The sequence below is a fragment of the Neovison vison genome, chromosome 4 (assembly GCF_020171115.1).
Source record: "Neovison vison isolate M4711 chromosome 4, ASM_NN_V1, whole genome shotgun sequence".
NCBI lineage: Eukaryota > Metazoa > Chordata > Mammalia > Carnivora > Mustelidae > Neogale > Neogale vison.
In genome coordinates this window covers 226,924,392-226,944,410 of record NC_058094.1, presented here as the reverse complement: position 1 = coordinate 226,944,410, position 20,019 = coordinate 226,924,392, and the positions used below count along the sequence as shown (strand labels likewise).

Here is a 20,019-nt window from a genome sequence, read left to right as displayed (position 1 = left end):
GGGGAGGATACACTGTTGTCAAAATGTGAGAACATTTCTTCTTTGAAGTTGATCATCCTCTATGGACTAAAATTTAAACAAAAGCAGACACTCTGAACAAAATGAAACAGTCATCGGGCCTCTCATTAAAAAAAAAAAAGAAAAGAAAAGAAAGAAAAAATTTAAAAAGGTCTTTCAGTAGAGTGAATAGTGCAGCGCGATGGATATTTAGTCCACAGAGCTGCCAAGTCAACGAAACTAGACTCATTTAAGATACGAATTAACCTTAAAGGACCCGATCTGCTTCTTCAAAGAAGCTCCGAAATTCTTGATTGAAGGAAAAGCCCCTGCCAACCAACCAGGGGGAAGCACCAGTGACAGTGACAAGGGGCTCATCAGGAGACAGGCTGAGGGTCGGAAGGCTGGGGTTTCTCAGGCCGCAGTGACAGTCCACAGCAATGTTCAGCCACTAGGTGTGTCAATATTACAACCCTCCCCGGTCCCCAGAACAGCCTTCTGAAAGCAGATGACAGGTCAAATCATACGCCTTGAAAAACAGACTGTTGAGAACCCCAATCCTTTAGAAACGCGAGGGGGGGCTGTACTTACATGAAGGAATAATGAACTGGGGCTCAGTGTTGCCTGCGTAGCCAAGCTTGGTGTACCTAAAAGCACAAAGTCATCAACACAGGTTTAGACAATAATACTCTCCCTTGGATCCCACTAGCGTCTTCTATTACAAGCTCTCCAAGTCCAAAAATAGCAAGCCTCAGAGCGGCCACTTGAATTAAATAAATAAATAAAAAGCTTCTGATGACTGAGAAGCAAACCCTAGTTTCGGATAAGCAAGCTGTTGTTAGAACAGAACACGCTGTGCTCGTTTCTACCGGGGACAAGCTTGCACACGTGCAATCACACATAAACCGCATTTCTGCGTCCCCACCAACGTACAAGTGCACTTACACTCTTCCGCTTTTTAAAAAAAAACCCGTAGAGAAAGTAAATATTATCCCTATTTAGCAGATGAGAACACTGAGGCGCTGGGGAGCTAATTCAGCTGCCCAAAGCCAAGCAGCTGGTGAAGGGGCGGGGGGGGCAGTGGTGGGTAAAACCCAATCTGAATATACAGGCTAAATTCCAGAGCTGGCTCTCATAAGAAGTGTACTTACTTCTCAAACTTCATGAACTTTGGGGGGGGGGGTAAAAATGATTATATAATTTTCTTAAAATGTCAAGGCATATGTCTAGAAACAGCTACTGCCACCTCCTGAGACTATCTGACAGGAGCATCTCTTTATCATCTCATTTCAGAAGGAGCCCATTTTCTGTCAAGATCCTCTGTGTGATGGATTCCAAAAGTCTTAACTAAAACAAATGCCAAAATCCTACTATCTGTTCCAAAAGCATTTGCTAATCCCTTAAACTTAAAAAAAAAAAAAAAAAAAGTGGTGGGGGGGACCACCACTGAGAACCATCTGCTGGAAATAAAAAATTGAAAACCAAAAAGACTCATCAGCTCTTCCTTTCTTATTAGGCCTACGGTAATGAACAGTAAAGTCTGGACAAGTGAGCCAACGTTCTGCAGTAAGGCTCGTAATGAAGAAGAAAACTCCCCAACAGTGTTAAAAGTGACTTTATTAATTTATTCCTTTTTATAAATTATTTTAAGATGCTCAATACTAAAATTTTTTGATGTAGTAGTACATTCCAAATTCTAATAAGTTAATTTTATGATTTTTCAATGTATTTTACCATATGCTAATTTTACTATTTCTGAACACACAGTGAATGAATAAGCTTTGGTGAGCCAAAAACGGCAAGTGAGCTCCCTTTAAATCACGCCTTACTGCTCAGTCTCCAGGAATCTGACGTCTTGGTGCCACAAGGACCCAGGCAAGGCTGGGCTCTGAAAGCCACCAGGCCCCAAAAGAAGTTTCCGAGACCCACCTGAGGGCCCCCCAAGTTCCACAAATAACCAGACACACAAACAAAGTGGACCCCATGCCAGGGCTCACCAGGCCCAGAGGAAGGTTTCAAAGTCAACCCAGAGCGAGCTGGGGACTTTCCAGAAGACAGACAACATATCCTGAACTTCTAAAAATTCCCAATTCAACCACCATTCTGGAAGTATATTCCAGACAATCAACACAAACGAACTGAATTTCTGACCCAAGGCTCAAGAAGCCCAGCAAGCAGGTCAGAAATGACTAAAATCCTCAAATTTAAGATTGTGTTATTTAAAAGGCCACACCACCCACCCACCCCCCAAAAAATACGCATCTCGAGCTTCAAGAATCTCTGCCTGTCCACACTGATGGATTTCAAGCCACAGGATGAGGGAACCTACTCCTTCCTGACTGCAGCCCCGCCCCGGCACCGTGCCTGGGACGCAGCAAGCACTCCAGCAAGATCTGCCTAGTGAGTTCTTAGCCGTGTAAGGAAAGGTCATTGCTGTCCAACTGCTGGGCAAAGGAGCAGTGTTAGAAAGGGGGATGCTGAAAGTCAGAAATGCAAGGTGATGGGCCACAAAAAGCCAGACCCATCATCTAGCAAAATCTTTCATTTATAGGTGAAAAAGCACTTGCCTCTGTGATGAGATTATTTTCAAAAAAAGAAAAGAAAAACCTGAAACAAATACAGTAAAATATTAACACTTATTAAGATTAGGTGCTAAGTATCATTTCTATCTACTATTCTGTGTTATTTCTGAAAGTGAAGCGTGTGTTGTACTGGTTATGACCACACACTCTGGCACAAGACTGCTCGGGTTCAAGTCCCAGCTCCGTTATTCGCCAAATGTGTGGCTTTGGGCAAGTTACCATACCTATCTGTACCTCAGTTTCTCCATCTGTAAAATGGGGATAATAATACAACCTATTTCCTAGGGTACGTTTTATATATAAATAGGGAAACAGAGAAAGCGCTAGAACATGCTATTTATAGGTTTTACTTTTTCACTATTGTTATTTTTCTGTACATTTGAAAAATTTCCTAATTTAAAATTTCAAAAATCTCAGAAAACACACACATAGTATGGTCTGTGGCTGTGTTCAGTCTTCCTGCTGTACGTGACTCTATAGGCCAGAGACAAACACCTTGCGCGGTGGGAGAAATAAAATGCAAATGGTAAACCCTGCAGATATCAGCTCTCCTTCTGCAACTGTGTCCTATACCCTGCAGTCATGAAATACAGCCCAGAGCAGCAAAATGTGACTGCAGAAATGGGCTGGGGCACGCTTAGATCCACAGCTCCAAAATTCAACTGATGATGCCACCACCACGGGCCACTAGCCAGCAGCCGCTGGAATGCTGGGATCCCGCAAGCACAGCACTCTCTTGGACAGACAGCCCTCAAGGGTGGCCTTCTGTCATCTGTCACATGGGTAATGGAGCATCAGTAACATTAAGCAAACAACAATTTTCATCACTGAGGCAAACTAATATTAAGACACATGAATGTTTTGGGGCACCTGGGTGGCTCAGTGGGTTAAGCCTCTGCCTTTGGCTCAGGTCATGATCCCAGGATCCTCAGATCGAGCCCCGCATCGGGCTCTCTGCTCGGAAGGGAGCCTGCTTCCCTTTCTCTCCCTGCCTGCCTCTCTGCCTCCTTGTGATCTCTGTCAACTAAATAAATAAAATCTTAAAAAAAAAAAGACATATGAATGTTTTTATGTATAAACAAATTATAATAAGCTCCCCTACCCAAACTGAAACCATTAAAAACAGTAGCAAAAGTACAAATGACTCAGATTATTTAAGGTAACTCAGTATCTTTAGATTTTGCTACTCCTTACAGAGCATCAAATACACTTGAGGTTTCGTTCTTTGAATAATCACAATGTAATGAATGTTTAACAAGATTTATTTTAATAACATCTTCATCAACCGAGGCTCATACCAAACTTCAATGAGAACATATTAAATGTAACAGCGTAAATGTGGCCTAACAAGCACTCACCCTATAAGCCTCTCCCAGGACGACAATCCAGTTCTAGCCTGGCAGCCCCCTTAGAGGCAATTTTACAACTATATAAAGAGCAGAACAAAAAAAAAAAAAAAAAAAAATCAACACATAAAACACAACTACTAAATAAGGACTGTGTTCAAGACACCATTTATGAAAACAAAGCAGCATTTTTTTTCTCTCCCAGTCAGTTTCCCAGCTAGCGGCATGGAGCAGGCGTACCACGGGGATCCTAAGACAGGAAGGAGAAAAGCGCGGCCCCGGTCCTCAAAATACTGCTCCACACGTTTACCTATTAGAAATGGGATTTCAAATTGATTTAATTGGAACATGGCCTACTTTCTCTGACAGGCAGGTTGAAGATCACCTGGGTAGGCTTCCAGAAAATCTGCACCAAACCTTCTGAACAGATCACCAAGGAAACATCAAAAATATATACTCTCAGTACCCGTCCCAGAACCCCTGGCGGGAATCCCCAGATTCCTGTATCTTTAGCATCTCCCGTCCCAACCCCAGGGTTCTGATAGTATGCTTAGAAATCACTAGATAACACGAATCACAAATGACTAAATAAAACGAGTAACACTGGGAAGGAGGAGACAAAATGTATTTGTAAATGAGAATTGCAGACCCGGACTTCCTAAGGAAACCAAGTAGAAAAGTAAACGAAATGAGAAACTCAGTGAGATGGCCAGTTACTAAATACACAGACAAAAACCTGACGAGAAGTGAGAATCCACACTGGTTGAAAAGATCCCGATCACAAGGGCAACAACACGGGGTCACACTGCCTTCAAGACTCCGCTACACCGACACACAGAGCGATGCAGAGATGGGGAGAGGCGTGTACGAGGAACTCTCCACACACAAGCCGGCAAATAAACTGAGCCAGGCCTTACTCTTACACAGGAAGAGTACTGTTTTTTTAAGAAATGTCAAATGGCATTAAATTCACCTACAAATTGATTCCAAGACCATTCAGCCTCAGCCGGTACTGAAAAAGGTGGTAGGGAGTACACATGGGCAGCAGTGAAAGGCCGGGGAGTCATTATACACGGAAGTTCCACATTCTCTATCTGAATTTTAAATGCGTATCCCCTATTGTACACACAGCACATTTCTGGGAATTTACCCCACAGCAGCACTTTAAGACGTAGGCAAAGAAAAGAACAAAAAATGTTCACTGCAGCATTATAATAGCAAAACAACAACAAAAAACTGGAAACACCCAAATGCATCAACACAGGACATACTAAATAAATCATAATAATTCCATAAAATGCTCTACAGCCATTGAAAATGGAGATTTACGTTAGTGCCATACACAGATAGGCAATATGCACTCTTTGAAACAGCACATGTTTGTGATGTGAGGGAGTTTAATGGGACTTGCAACACTGGGTCCAAAACACAGCACTATGACTTTGGGCATGTAAATTAATCCCACTGTACATCAGCTTCTTCATCTGTAAAAGATAAATAACAATAATCCCTACCTAGTGTTAAACAGTTTGATTTCCAGGAAATATTACATATTACCATTTCCAGGAAATATTTCCTAATTCAAAAAGTAAAAGGATCCATTATTTGATCATTTTGAGGGGCTCCTGGGCAGCCCAGTTGGTTGAGTACCTGACTCTTGATTTCAACTCAGATCATGATTTCAGGGTTGTGAGATCGATTCCCTGCGACAGCCCACACTCCAGGCAGAGTCTGCTTGAATTTCTCTCCCTCTGCCCCTCCTGCACACACATGCACATCTCTAATAAATAATCTTTTTTAAAATGTTATTTGAGGTTTTTGAGTTATCTTTATTTTTCCACATAATACCCTTAGAAAATTTTCTACTAGAGCTTTAGTACCTTACCAATTTGTGCAAATCCTTACGTTCCAAGGATATGAATCCTTGCTCCTATACACATCACCAATTTTTCCCAGTTATACATTTCCTGGCATACAACCGTTGACAGTTGAGATGATCATATCTACCAATTATCTTCCTAAATAACTTCCTGTCTCATTTCAATTTTGAAAGTCCCTCGCTGTATTAAAATTTCATATTATTTCTCTTCCAGGTCTATATATCTTTTCATCCAAATGGGAAGAGCTATGTCAATCAAATTTTCCCAGGTGTGTACATAAGGAATCAAGACCAACAATTCTGATGTTAAAAGCCCTTGATTTTTTGTTTGTTTGAACGCTCTCTTCCAAAAGGATAGCCAGCGTAGTAAAGGTAGCCATCATTCTCAAGAAAATGTAAACTACGCCACATTCTCAAACTCAAGGCTACTTCCATACGTCCCCTGGCTTGAGACCCCTTCTCACACAGCAACAGAACGAGGAGCTGTATAAGGCAATACCCATAGTTACCACTCGGCCTTGTACACAAGTCTGTCCTCATTGTCCAGACTTCAAAACACCATAAAAAGGCATCCATGAAGAAGTCTCACTCCCCATCCTGCCCCGTGCACCCCACTTCTGCCTTCCACCACTTACTATTCTTACGTGTCCTTCCAAAGTCTCCTCCTGTAAATACAATATATCCTCATTTGCCCCAAACATTTTAAACAGCCCTGGTGCAAAGATTCTTTCACTCTTCTGGTAAACGCCACTATTTTTCCACAGCAGTAACACACAGACTTTTCAATTCTGCCGTCAAGAGAATTAATCTGACTACTGTCAACTCAACATATTTATATATAGTTAAAATTCCTCCTACAACCATGTGTCTAGAGCAGAAGGTGACAACTTAAGCTCAATTAATCTATGTTTAAAAGTGGAAATGTCACATCCTAGAACAGTGTTTTTCAAACTGTACCCTGTAGGGAGGTTCTTTCCACTGAGACCCCTAATGAGGTCCAGTCTTATACCCCAAACTTCAGCCAAAACAGCCCTACTCCTTCCTGAGGTTTTCAATTAAAAAAAAAAAAAAAGTGATTGCAATGGCCTTAGACTATGGTTCTGATAAAACTAAAACTAGGGCGCCTGGGTGGCTCAGTGGGTTAAGCCGCTGCCTTTTGGCTCAGGTCATGATCTCGGGGTCCTGGGATCGAGTCCCACATCAGGCTCTCTGCTCAGCGGGGAGCCTGCTTCCCTCTCTCTCTCTCTCTGCCTGCCTCTCCATCCTACTTGTGATTTCTCTCTGTCAAATAAATAAATAAAATCTTTAAAAAAAAAAAAAAACTAAAACTATCCCCAGATCTCAGTTACCATTTCTAAATAATACACGCCCTCTCTGTATTGTATACTGTAAACTAATAACACGATCGAATGCTTCAAACATTCCTTGGGCTACTGAATAGAAAAGGGTAGTCTCGGTTTCCAGGACGAAGAGTTTAATACATAACTTCAAATTTACTCATTATTTTCTCTAAATCCAATACCTTTTTTTCTTTGTCTATGTGATCTGTGAATTTGCCTTTACTGAATATACTTCTCCATTTGTCCTTCTATAAGCAGCATTTTTTGATCTGTGTTTGGTAAATATAAGACCATGAGGTATGGTCTTTTTGTGGATTTTGATCACTATAAAGTGAACTCTAACTTCCAGGTTAAAATGGTAGACTAAATATATAATATAATTATTTTACTCTGTCCCAAAGCCCCACTAAAATCAAAGCAAAATGGTTTTTTTAAAGCTGTGTTAAACCACAACCATAGGAAGGAAAGAAGAGGCGCCAATAACAAAGGTTTGGTTCAGAGGAGCTGAGGATAACAAAGGTTTGGTTCAGAGGAGCTGAGGATCGGGGTAACCGTCTTTGGGAGAGGAAAACAGGCAGAGGCCAAAGCTGAGAACCAGCCCAGCACACACGCCTGCATCCTTAAAGGCTCCAGAAATAGACAGCTGCACAGGAGCCTCTGGAAGTTAAGACCGAAGGGCCCAAACCAGGCAGCCTGGGTGAGATTCCCCACCCACATGCTGGGGGCCACAGCTCCTCCCTGACCCCAGCATTCTCCAGAAGCTGACTCTCTGGAGGTGGTAAAGCTAAAGGTCTCTGGCCCCGGAGTCACTGGGCACAGGTGAAGCCAGCACCATCCTGATACCAAAGGCCCTCTGGCCTGCATCCACAGTAAACGGATGCTCAGACACCCTCTCCCACGCCCTCCTCTCTCTTCCTGTCCTCTCGCAGAACACCAGCACCCAGGCCCGGCCCACCAAATGGAGGATCCCAAGTAGAATCTCTGGGGAGATGAGCAGTTCAAAAGGAAAGATTGATAGACCCTAAATCCCAGAAGACTCTTCAAAAAACAACCTGCCTGTATCACCCTTTGAGAAGCTCAAAATCAATAAGCAAATCTACACATTGAGAGTCCAATGCTCATTTTATTTTTTTGACTTCTCATCATGAGCAGGCAGCCAGGAATTACCAACATCTGAGGAAAGCCTCCATCATCAAATAGGGTGAGAGCATGCAAATCAAAAACCAACTCAGAAGAAACAAAACCTACTCGGGGAGAAACCTGCACAACCACCAAGAAAACCACGATCCTCAATACCCTATGAGAAGACACCACATCCAAAAAACAAAATGAGAGGCTATTAGTAAAAGAACATTTAGAAAACACAAAGAATTTTGGAAATTGAAAATAAGAGCAGAATTGAAAACACTGAAGAGAAGGGTAAGAAGAGAAGGCAAGGTGTATCCTAGAAGCAAGGAACCAGGACTGGATGATGAAAAATGAGAGAGACAAGAAAATCAGAGAGTCAGCCCAAGAATTCTACACAGAAACCACAGGAGTCTCAGACAGGGCATGCATGTGAGCAGAGGACAGACAGATAGAAAGATGCACACACAGTGGAGGAAGAAATAATCTAAAAGTATTACCCAGAACTCAAAGATGCTCATTTCCAGCCTGCAGGAACTCACAAAATGCCCAGCACAGAGGAAAACAAACCTACTTCAAGGCACATCATTGTGAAATTTCAGAAACCAGTACCAAGTGGAAATCCTAAAATCTCCCAAAAAGGAGAATGGGGAGTCAAAGGCACAAAGTCTTCAGACTTCTCAGCAGCAAAACCAGAAGCAAGAAAACAAAGAATCAGTGTCTTAAAAATTCTGAAGGTAAATTATTTCCAACACCAAATACTACACCCTAACAATCAACCAAGTGAGGGATTAGAGAAAAAACATTTCAGAAAAGCAAGACATTTTAAAAATTCACCTCCCACACGTTCTTTCTGAGAAAGCTACTGGAGGATGCCCTCCACCAAAACAAAGGAGAAAACCAAAAAAGAAGACATGGAACAGACACACAGGAGAGAGGTTCATGAACCCCTGGACTGATGGCAGGAGACACCAGGATGACAAACGTGCACAAGTCAGATGGGCAGAAATGAGACTCAGGACCCAGGCACAGCAAAGGCACTCACCACAAACCCCTGTACTGCTAGGTCACCGCCCCTGTCCCCCAAAGCTGAGAGGACTACGAGCAGGGAGGAAAGCAGACAGCAGGAAGGAATGGATTCAGAAAACACACTCAATCCAGGAGAAAGGCAAAGGAAAGGCCTAGAAGGTTATAAGGAAAGTCCCAGGCTAAGTGGCAGACCTGGGAGGCAATTACCCCAGAGAGAAGGACAGAGGTCTGCAAAGGGGAGGTCTCCAAAAACAAACGGACTCTGGTAGGATCTGTAATGTGATTAGCCTTGTGGAAAACTGTACTGAGAAGCTGGCTACTTAAAAATATGGAAAATTGGGGAAATCCCTTTTACGAAGATGGCGCCAAAAGCTAAGAAGGAAGCCCCTGCCCCTCCCAAAGCCGAAGCCAAAGCAAAGGCTTTGAAAGCCAAGAAAGCGGTGCTTAAAGGCGTCCACAGTCACAAAAAAAAGAAGATCCGCACATCACCTATGTTCTGACAACCCAAGACTCTGCGTCTCCGAAGGCAACCCAAATACCCTCGAAAGAGCGCCCCCAGAAGCAAGCTTGACCACTATGCCATCATCAAGTTCCCCCGACTACTGAGTCAGCCATGAAGAAAATAGAAGACAACAACACACTTGTGTTCACTGTGGATGTCAAGGCCAACAAGCACCAGATCAAACAGGCTGTGAAGAAGCTCTATGACATTGATGTAGCCAAGGTCAACACCTTAATCAGGCCTGATGGAGAGAAGAAGGCATACGTTCGGCTGGCCCCTGACTATGATGCTTTGGATGTTGCCAACAAAATTGGGATCATCTAAACTGAGTCCAGCTGGCTAAATCTAAATACAGTTTTTTCATGATAAAAAAAAAATATATGGAAAATTGGGATGCCTGGGCGGCTCAGTTGGTTAAGCAGCTGCCTTCGGCTCAGGTCATGATCCCAGCGTCCTGGGGTCGAGTCCCACATCGGGCTCCTTGCTCGGTGGGGAGCCTGCTTCTCCCTCTGCCTCTGCTTGCCATTCTGTCTGCCTGTGCTTGCTCTCTCTCCCTCTCTCTCTGACAAATAAAATCTTTAAAAAAATATATGGAAAATAATTAGCAGTGGATACAAAGAAAACAAAAAAGGCAATCACTAACTTCCATAAAAACAAAATGTAAGAAACAAAAATACTTGTAGTATACTTTCATAAATGAGGACATATACTTGCATAGGCAGAACAGTATAAATGCTGATCACAAATTAAGTGGAAAATGTAACAATATCTCTCTATTGGGAGAACAGGGAAGGAGAAACAGGGCAAAGGCAGAATGAGAGACACCATCATCTAACAACAGTAAATTAACAGATAATGTGAAAAATTGGTAATCAAAAAATAGATCCATGTGCCTATTACTTAGAAACATGGACATCCATAAACGCCGGAAGACACAGATGAAAGCTGAAAGTAGTTGTTTCTGGGCAAGACAGAGAACCGCAGGCACACTGGCCTCTGAGCAGCAGGCAGGACAGCACCCCGCATGATGGCACACTGGCCTCTGAGCAGCAGGCAGGACAGCACCCCGCATGATGGCACACTGGCCTCTGAGCAGCAGGCAGGACAGCACCCCGCATGATGGCACACTGGCCTCTGAGCAGCAGGCAGGACAGCACCCCGCATGATGGCACACTGGCCTCTGAGCAGCAGGCAGGACAGCACCCCGCATGATGGCACATTGGCCTCTGAGCACTACTTGACTCTTTTAATTAGTGTGCATATTACTCTCATGAAATCAAAATTTTTATCAAAACTTTTAACATCACGTTTAAATCATACTCTTGCATTCTGCTGGTCTGCCTTTGTTCGGTACGTTTTTGACCATCCTTTTACTTTCTGACAAAGCAGATCTCTCATGCTTTCAGGAGACTAGGAACAGGACGCTGGCACCACGGCACAGCAACAGCTGGGAGAGGCGCTCCAGGAGGCAGCAGTGCCTTTCACAAAGCAACTACATTTGAAAAATCTAGATGAAATGAAAAATGTTTAGACAAATACAGTACAAAAAAACTTGATTCCACTAGAGATGGAACGTCCAACAGTCTTATAAGAAACAGGATGAGAGGGGCGCCTGGGTGGCTCAGTGGGTTGAAGCCTCTGCCTTCGGCTCGGGTCATGATCCCGGGGTCCTGGGACCGAGCCCCGCGTCGAGCTTTCTGATTGGTGGGGAGCCTGCTTCCCCCTTTCCCTCTGCCTGCCTCTCTCCCTCTGCCTGCTTCTCTGTCTACTTGTGATCTCTGTCAAATGAATAAGTAAAATATTTTTTTTAATTAAAAAAAGAAAAAAGAAAGAAACAGGATGAGAAGCAGTCTCCCCACACACAAGTATTAAGTCCAGACAGTTTCATGCGGTAATTCTACCAAGACCTTAACTCTCAGAAAATCCCACTACAACAGACCATTCCAGAGCACAGAAAGAGAAGGGCCACTTATCAATTTCTTTGTGAAGAGAGTCTAACAGTGATCTCAAAATCTGACAGGGACTCCCCCAAAAACACAAACTACAAGTCGCTCACACTTATACTGACCACATTGGGCTCCCAGCTCAGCACAGAGCCTGCTTCTCCCTCTCCCTCTGCCTGCTGCTCTGCCTTCTTGTGCTGTCAAATAAATACATAAAACCTTTTTTTAAAATTTCAACTTTGGGGGCGCCTGGGTGGCTCAGTGGGTTAAAGCCCCTGCCTTCGGCTCAGGTCATGATCCCAGGGTCCTGGGATCAAGCCCCGCATCAGGCTCTCTGCCTGATAGCAAGCCTGCTTGCCTTCCTCTCCCTCTGCCTGCCTCTCTGCCCACTTGTGATCTCTGTCTGTCAAATAAATAATGAATAAATAAATAAAAATCTTTTTTAAAAAAATTCAACTTTGTTAACATACAGTGTATCATTAGTTTCAGAGGTAGAATTCAGTGATTCATCAGTAGCGTGTAACACCCAGTGCTCATCACATCACGTGCCCTCCTTCATGCCGTCACCCAGTGACCCCATCCCCCACCCACCTCCCCTCCAGCAGCCCTCAGTTTGTTTCCTAGAGTTAAGAGTCTTTCATGGTTTGTCTGCCTCTCTGATGCCTATGCTCATCTGTTTTGTTTCTTAAATTCCACATGAGCGAAATCCTATGGTTGTCTTTCCTGACTTATTTCACTTAGCATAATACCCTCTAATTCTATCCACAGTTACAAATGGCAAGAGTTCATTCTTTTTTTGATGGCTGAGGAATATCCCATTGTAGATATACATCACATCTCCTTTTTCCTTTCATCTGTTGATGGACATCTCAGCTTTCTCCATAGTGTGGCTATTGTGGACACTGCTGCTATAAACATTGTGGGGTGCATGTGCCCCTTCAGATCACTATTTTTGTATCCTTCATATTAAATATCTAGTAGTGCAATTGCTGGGTCATAGAGTAGCTCTATTTTTAACTTTTTGAGGACCTTCCATGCTGTTTTCCAGAGTGGCTGCACCAGCTTGCATTCCCCACCAACAGTGCAGGAGGCTCCCCTTTCTCCGCATCCTCACCAACACCTGTTATTTTCTGACTCGTTAATTTTTAGCTGTTCTGACTGGTGTGAGTTGGTACCTCATTGTGGGTTTGGTCTGTATTTCCGTGATGCTGAGTGATGTGCAGCATTTTTTCATGTCTGTAAGCCCGTAAGTTTGTCGTCTTTGGAGAAATGTCTGTCCATGTCCTCTAACCACTTCCTGATTGGATTTTCGGTTTTTTGGGTTTGAATTTGGTAAGTTCTTCGTAGATTTTTATCCAATCTGTTATTTGTGAATATCTTCTCCCATTCCATAGGTCAGCATCTTATTTTAGAAACACCAGAAGCTGCCCCCACTAAAGTAAGAAGAAAAGAATAATGCCCACTAATTCCATTCCTATTTAACATTATTTTGGAGATAATGGTCACTGCAGTGTGTCCAAAAAAAAAAAAAAAAAAAAGGCAAATAGAGTCCCTACCAATAGAAAAGAAGGGGTAAACCCTGTCTAATTGCCAAAGACTTTGTATCTGGAAAACCCTAAAGATCAAGGGAAAAAATTTATACAACCTAAATAAATACAACCTATTTTGCAAAGTAGCAGTTTACAACATTGGCGCAAAAAAACTAAGAGCCTTGGGGCGGCTGGGTGATTCAGTGGGTTAAGCCTCTGCCTTCAGGTCAGGTCAGGATCCCAAGGTCCTAGGATGGAGCCCCACATCGGGCTCTCTGCTTGGTGGGGAGCCTGCTTCCCTTCCTCTCTCTCTGCCTGCTGCTCTGCCTACTTGTGATCTCTGTCAAACAAATAAAAATAAATCTTAAAAAAAAAAAAAAACTAAGATCCTTAATGTATTGAAGAAAAACAGAAAACATAAAGAAAAAGAAGACACCATTTATGAGAGCAAAACAGAAATCACACACTGAGGTGTAAAATTAACAAGAAATCTACCTGGGGGAAACCCAGTGTTCCTAAAAGACACAAAACAGACTTGATCTAATGGAAAGAGATGCCCTGTTCTTCCGTGGGGGGACTCACCATCACAAAGATGATGGTCCTCATTAAATTAACTTATAGATTTAATAGAATCCAAATCAAAATGCCATCAGGCCTTCTCCCTGTGGAACTAGAGAAGCTGACTGCAAGTTCATTTGGAGGAACAAGAAGCAAAAACTTAGCAGAAAGCCCTAAAAACAGAAAGGATGTGCAGGCGAGGCCAGCCCCACCAGGTATGAAATCATTCTAGAGCCTCAGTAATTAAAACTCTGTGGTGGCGGTGGCTTGTGCATAAATAGATTGAGGCAACTCGAAACAAGGTCTAGAAATAAACACAATTGCACTGACAAATTTAGTACATGATAAAGACAGAATCTCCAAGCATGGGGTTTTGTTTTTTGGGTTTTTTTTTCCCGTAAATGATGCTGCAACAAATGGGATAGGCAGAAGGAAAAAAGACAGTAGTAGTTCCAACTGGGTCCTTTCCTCATACCATATCCCAGGATACATTCCAAATGGATTAAAGATTTAAATGGGAGGGGGGTGGGAGGGAAGGAATGAAACCATTAGAAAAAAATCACCATATAACCTAGAAATGGGGTGGTGGGGGGACTTTCTTAACTCTAACTCAAAATCTAGAAACAATAAGGAAAAAATAAATAAATGTGATTACTTTGCCTGAGTGGCACAGTGGGTTAAGCCACTGCCTTCGGCTCAGGTCATGATCTCAGGGTGCTGGGATCGAGTCCCGCATCGGGCTCTCTGCTCTGCAGGGAGCCTGCTTCCTCCTCTCCCTCTCTCTGCCTGCCTGTCTGCCTGCTTGTGATCTCTGTCTGTCAAATAAATAAATAAAATCTTTAAAAAAAAAAAAAAACCTTTGAGGGCACCTGGGTGGCTGAGTCATTGAGCATCTGCCGTCGACTCGGGGGTCATGATCCCGGGGTCCTGGCATCGAGTCCTACATCGGGCTCCCTGCTCAGCAGGAAGCCTGCTTCTCCCTCTCCCACTCCCCCTGCTATGTTCCCTCTCTCGCTGTGTCTCTGTCAATTAAATTAATAAGAAAAAAATCAGCAAAATATCTCAGTTCTTTACAGGAAACATGTATTTGTGACTTCCACCCTAAAGAGCTAACGCCCCAAAGTGCAGAAAAGAGTTCACCGGCCCAAGACTGCTCTCTAGGCTTGGCCACTCAGCTGGCATCTGGGAACTGTGGGTTCAGGAGGGTTCTCGCCATTCCCTCAATGGCATTCACTGGACCTCAACCACGCTAATAGTAGTTTACACTGAACACCTATCTGCCTTCCCTCTGGGGCTCTGCAATTTGGTATGCGTACGGCAGGGGTGCCGTGGCCAGCCTCAACAACACTGGCCACCGAGTCTTTAACGAGCTTCCTTGGTGTGCTGTCAGAACTGGAGGCTGCCGGAGCACGTCTGTGCAGCTCCCGGGAGAGAGGACTCTGGAAGCTTGCTCCTGGTTTCCTCCTGACTCTGCTTCATGTGCCTTTTCCCTTGGCTGATTCTGCTTTGTACTTTTTCACTACAGTCCTGGAATTGCTCCTAGCAGATCGCTGAAGCCAGGAGCAGTCTGTGGGACCTCCAACACACCCTAATATTTCCAAAATCAAATAAACACAAGACCAAAAACACACAGAAAAATGGGCTAGAGAAACGATGAGACACAATACAGAAAGTACATGTCTCTTAACCAAATGAAAAGATGCCCTTATTCCCACATAAGAAATGCAAATTAAAACTATATTATCATTTCTTACCCTCTAGATTGGTAAAAATAAAAAAAAATTGACAATATATTCTGTTAGTGAGTCTGTAAGAAGACACAGGCAGTTTCATACATTGCTGGTGAGGATACACACTGCTGAGTGGGATTTCACACCGACTAGCAAAACTACATATACAGTTACTCTCTAACCCAGAAATCCCCCTCCTAGAAACCTATCCCAGAGATACCCAGCAAAAAATACAAAAAGAGGCATGCACAGGCAAGACAATCATGGCAGTCTCTACTGGTAATAGCAACAGGCTCAAAAAACAACCAAAAAAAGATAGGGACATGTCTAAAGAACACCAGAAAACAGTTTGAATGGGCTTTTATTGGTCAAATCTCAAACAATTTAAGCATCAAAACAAATAATGCCAACAACAGATAATAACCCATTTAATATCGTAAGAATGACCTTTTGAATAAAATAATCTACACAAATGATAAGGAGATGAGAACTATGGGAAAGTGTGCCCTCATAGTAAAACATTCGCTAATAAATGTAGACATAACACCGAGTATTAGTAATCACAATCAGGTCATCATCACTACAATTATCAATGAGGCAAAAATCACCAACAGATATGAAGATTAATGGGTGAAAGTTTAAGGAAGAACAGGTATTTACATAATCTCAAAATCTCTCTCCATAAATGACACTAATAACACAGGAAAAAACTAACGAAGCAATGGGGGAATTTAGGGGACATCTGCCTATCCAAATAGCCCAGTGAACTTGGGGAGGCATATCACTACTTGAAGCCATCCGACTGGAGGGCTCTCATGTACAGCGCAGTGACTACAGTCAGTAACACTGTATTATAAACCTGGAAGTTGCTAAAAGACTAGAACTTAATCATTCTCACTATGGAAAAGAAATGGCAACTATGTGATGGGAGGGAGGTGTGAGCTACATCTATGGCGGTAATCATTTTGCAATACATAAATATATCAGATCAGAATGCCATACACCTTAAATTCATACAATGTCACGTGTCGGTTAGATCTCAGGAATGCTGGGGCTGGGGAGATTCTGGTGCGATGCACTGAAAAGGACTGGTGTTGCTTCTGCAATATTCCTGACAAAAATGCATACTCCGAATCTGTCATGGGGAAACACGGGGGACAATATACATAGCAACTGGCTCCCAAAAATCTCAATGTCCTGAAAATCAGAACAAGGCTAAGGACCTGGTCCCGTTGGATGAGACTTGAAAGACAGGTGCAGTGCTGGACAAGGGAGAGGAAGAAGAGTCCACAGCACACACGGGACCACTCATGGGAATCCAGACAGTACATTCGAGAGCGCCACTGCATCAAAGTCAGGCTTTTTTACTTTAGATCAATGGTCTCTGATTATACAGAAGTCCCTCTTAGTATGCACTGAATTATTTTGGTATAAAAGGGCACAATATCTGCAACTCATTCTCAGTGCAGAAAAATAATATGTATAGGTTATACAGAGAATGATAAAGCAAATGTTAATAGTTGGTGAAAATGGATGAAAAATATACAGTAGAGGGAGGGGTGCCTGGTGGCTCATCAGTTAAGCATCCGGCTCTTGATTTCCGCTGACTTCATGATCTCAGGCTTGTGAGATCATTGCCGTGTCGGGCTTCACGTTGGGTGTGGAGTCTGCTTAAGATTCTCGCTCTGCCCTCCCTCCACACCTGCTCCTCTCTCTCTCTCTCCCTCCCTCCCCCACAAAATTTAAAAAAAAAAATAAGGGGGGGGTAATGTTTTTTGGTACTCTGCTTGCAGTTTTTCAGTTGATCTGAAATTTTTTCGAAGTAAGTTTTAAAATGCAAGAAAAGGGGCACCTGGCTGGCTCAGTCAGTGCAGCATGCAACTCTTGATCTCGGGATTGTGGGTTCAAGCCCTGTACTGGGTATAAAGATAACTTAAAAAAAAAAAAAAAAAAAAACTTAAAAAAAAAAAAATACCAAAAGAGGGAGCCCACCTGGGTGGCTCAGTGGGTTAGGCCCCTGTCTTCAGCTCAGGTCATGATCTCAGGGTCCTGGGATCAAGCCTCGAATCCAGCTCTCTGCTTAGCAGGGAGTCTGCTTCCTCCTCTCTGCCTACTTGTGATCTCTCTGTCAAATAAATAAATAAAATCTTTAAAAAAAAAAAAAGGGCAGGAGAAGTGAGACTAGAATTTGTAGAATATTCTCTGAAAACAAGGCAGTGCTGTAATCCCTTTATATAAAATAAGCTTTATCTCTGGAAGAAAGAGGTACCTTGGTCCGCATTACCCATCCCCCCCATACACACTGGTGCTGAGCTGGTCTCAGGAATTATTAGAGGAGGATGCACGGCTACCGGGATGAATTTTATTTACCATAAAAAGTAGTATTTGGTACACTGTCTACTAAATCACTACTGTTCATTACGTGTAGTTCCACATGAATTTTTCTTTTAGAATTTAGTACTAGGAAAATGCTTTTTCACCCTAGAAGGGTATTTCTCTTCCTTCTTGATGACAAGAATTGCAGTAACTGACAATGACTAATAATATTGTCAGACAGGCAGACTAAGGTCAAATGTGGGGCCCAACCACAGTGACCACTGGTCTACAGTTTAGGATGACTACCTAGGTCTTTTTCCTTTGTCCTTATTTTTATGGGCATTTTACCCTTTTTTGGGTCCTATTTTGATGTAAAAGTCAAGAACAATTTCCGCTCTCTGGGAAATGTAAGAACTACTGATATGCTCAGATGAATTTAAGCCCTCCGAGGCTGTTCCTCCTGCCCGTATTCGGGACCCTGGGAATCCACGGTAAATCACAGTCGCTTCCAGGACAGAATATGTCCGTGTGAAACCTAGAAAGACGATTCCCTGCCACTGTCTACAACAGACTGCCAAAGCGTACAACAGACAAAAGACAACTGCATTGATCTGGGGTCATAAAACGATGATATACTGAAGTTACATCTCCAAGCTGCATTTACCGCTTACCTCAAAAGGTCAGCACCACGGCTTAGACATTTATAGCAAGAATGATGAGTAAGGCCCCAGCTGACTAATATTTAAGGTAGGACAAACTCTGGGGGCATTACTTTAATGCCATTACCAAGAAATGCTCTCGATTTCCATAGGTTTACAAGACCAAAAATACAAAAGCCGAAATTTCACATGCACAGGTGGAAAAACTACATTGACCTGCTGCCTTCACTCCTGACACTACCAGAACTCGGGGGGCACGGGATGAACACCCACACTGCGGGAGAAGGGAATGCATGAGGATCCAGCGATGGGGGGCAGGTCACAGCAATTCTGACTTGGGCTTGTGTTCTGGGTAGCAGAGCAACTTCTAAAATAAAGGGCCGCGAAACTTCTGATACAAGACTTATTTCAGAAAGAATCAGCACAAGCCGAGAGGCCGCTCTTTCCAGTCTGGAACCAAGGCCAGTGGCTTCAGCAGCAAAAGGAAAGCTGATCCGTAGGAGATGGACTGTCACAAACTGAAGGCGACACCCCCGCAAGGTTGCCAAGGAAACCAACCCCAGCGCGTTCTCCTACAGGCAAGAATCAAGGCCAGGGTGAACGTGCCGTGGGAGATTTTCTGACAAAAACACGTAACATCCCGTGTCGGGAAATCTGGAAGCGACTCGACTCCGGCCCCCCGGCGGCGGCGCCCGAACTCGCGGGCCGGGCCCGGGGACGCGCTGCCCCGCCCGGCCAGGCTCGGGCCACCAAGTGCAGGAGACGCTCCGAGGTCCCTTCCGCGCGTCGTAACAACATCGGAAGAAACACCCTGGACCACAACGTAAAGAGGGGAAGGGAAAAAACAAACTCTGCCACACAGAGGCTGCCCCAAATCCAGACTTTGTTGCTCAAAATGGAGCCTTTTCCACGTTTGTTTTCCAGCGAGTCGGCGAGGGGCGCGCACCGGGGCGAGCGCCCGGTCCGCGCGAGCCACCGGCGCCCCGAGAGAGCCGAGCGGCCGCGCGAGGGTGTGCGCGGGCGGAGCGACGTGAACCCGGCCCCGGCCAGCGGTCCGGGATCGCGACAAGTGACATGCACCGGGGGGCACAGGTAGGGGCGCGGCCGCGCAGGTGCGAGGCAAGGAGCGTCAGCAGGGGTGCAGCGGGAGGCGAGGCGCGCGCGCGGCGGCGGCGACCGGCGCCCTTCAGGGTGAGCGGCCGCCGCGCGTGGCCCCGGGGCCCGGAGGCGGGGGCGGGGCGCACAGGTGGCGGCCGGGAGCCGGGCCGGGGCCCGCGGCGGGGCGTCGTGCGGCCGCCAGGTGAGCCGGGGCGGGCCGCGGAGCAGGTGCTCGGCGCCGGGGCAGGGGCGGGCCGCGCGGGAGCGGGGCGGGCGCCGGCGGCTCTTACCCGGTGCCGCAGTCCACCACGCAGGGAGGCAGGGAGCCCGCCATGCTCGGCGCGCGTGCCGCTTGGCCCACGCGGGCGGCCGGGGAGGCGCCGCCG

General features: G+C 44.6%; 1 protein-coding gene across 3 annotated transcripts in view; it reads right to left on the bottom strand.

Annotated features, from left to right (window-relative positions):
• The window catches only part of ACTR3B (actin related protein 3B), a 77,170-nt gene extending 57,151 nt beyond the window's left edge, over window positions 1-20,019 (bottom strand). Inside the window, exons 1-2 of one of the 3 annotated variants that reach the window (XM_044246896.1) lie at window positions 19,924-20,019; window positions 589-644 (exon numbers count right to left, since the gene is read on the bottom strand). In XM_044246896.1, the coding sequence (XP_044102831.1) occupies window positions 589-644; window positions 19,924-19,967 (100 nt within the window). In that variant the 5' untranslated portion in view covers window positions 19,968-20,019. The remainder of the gene's footprint in view (window positions 1-588; window positions 645-19,923) is intronic. The other 2 variants (XM_044246895.1, XM_044246899.1) reach the window with 2 other exon arrangements.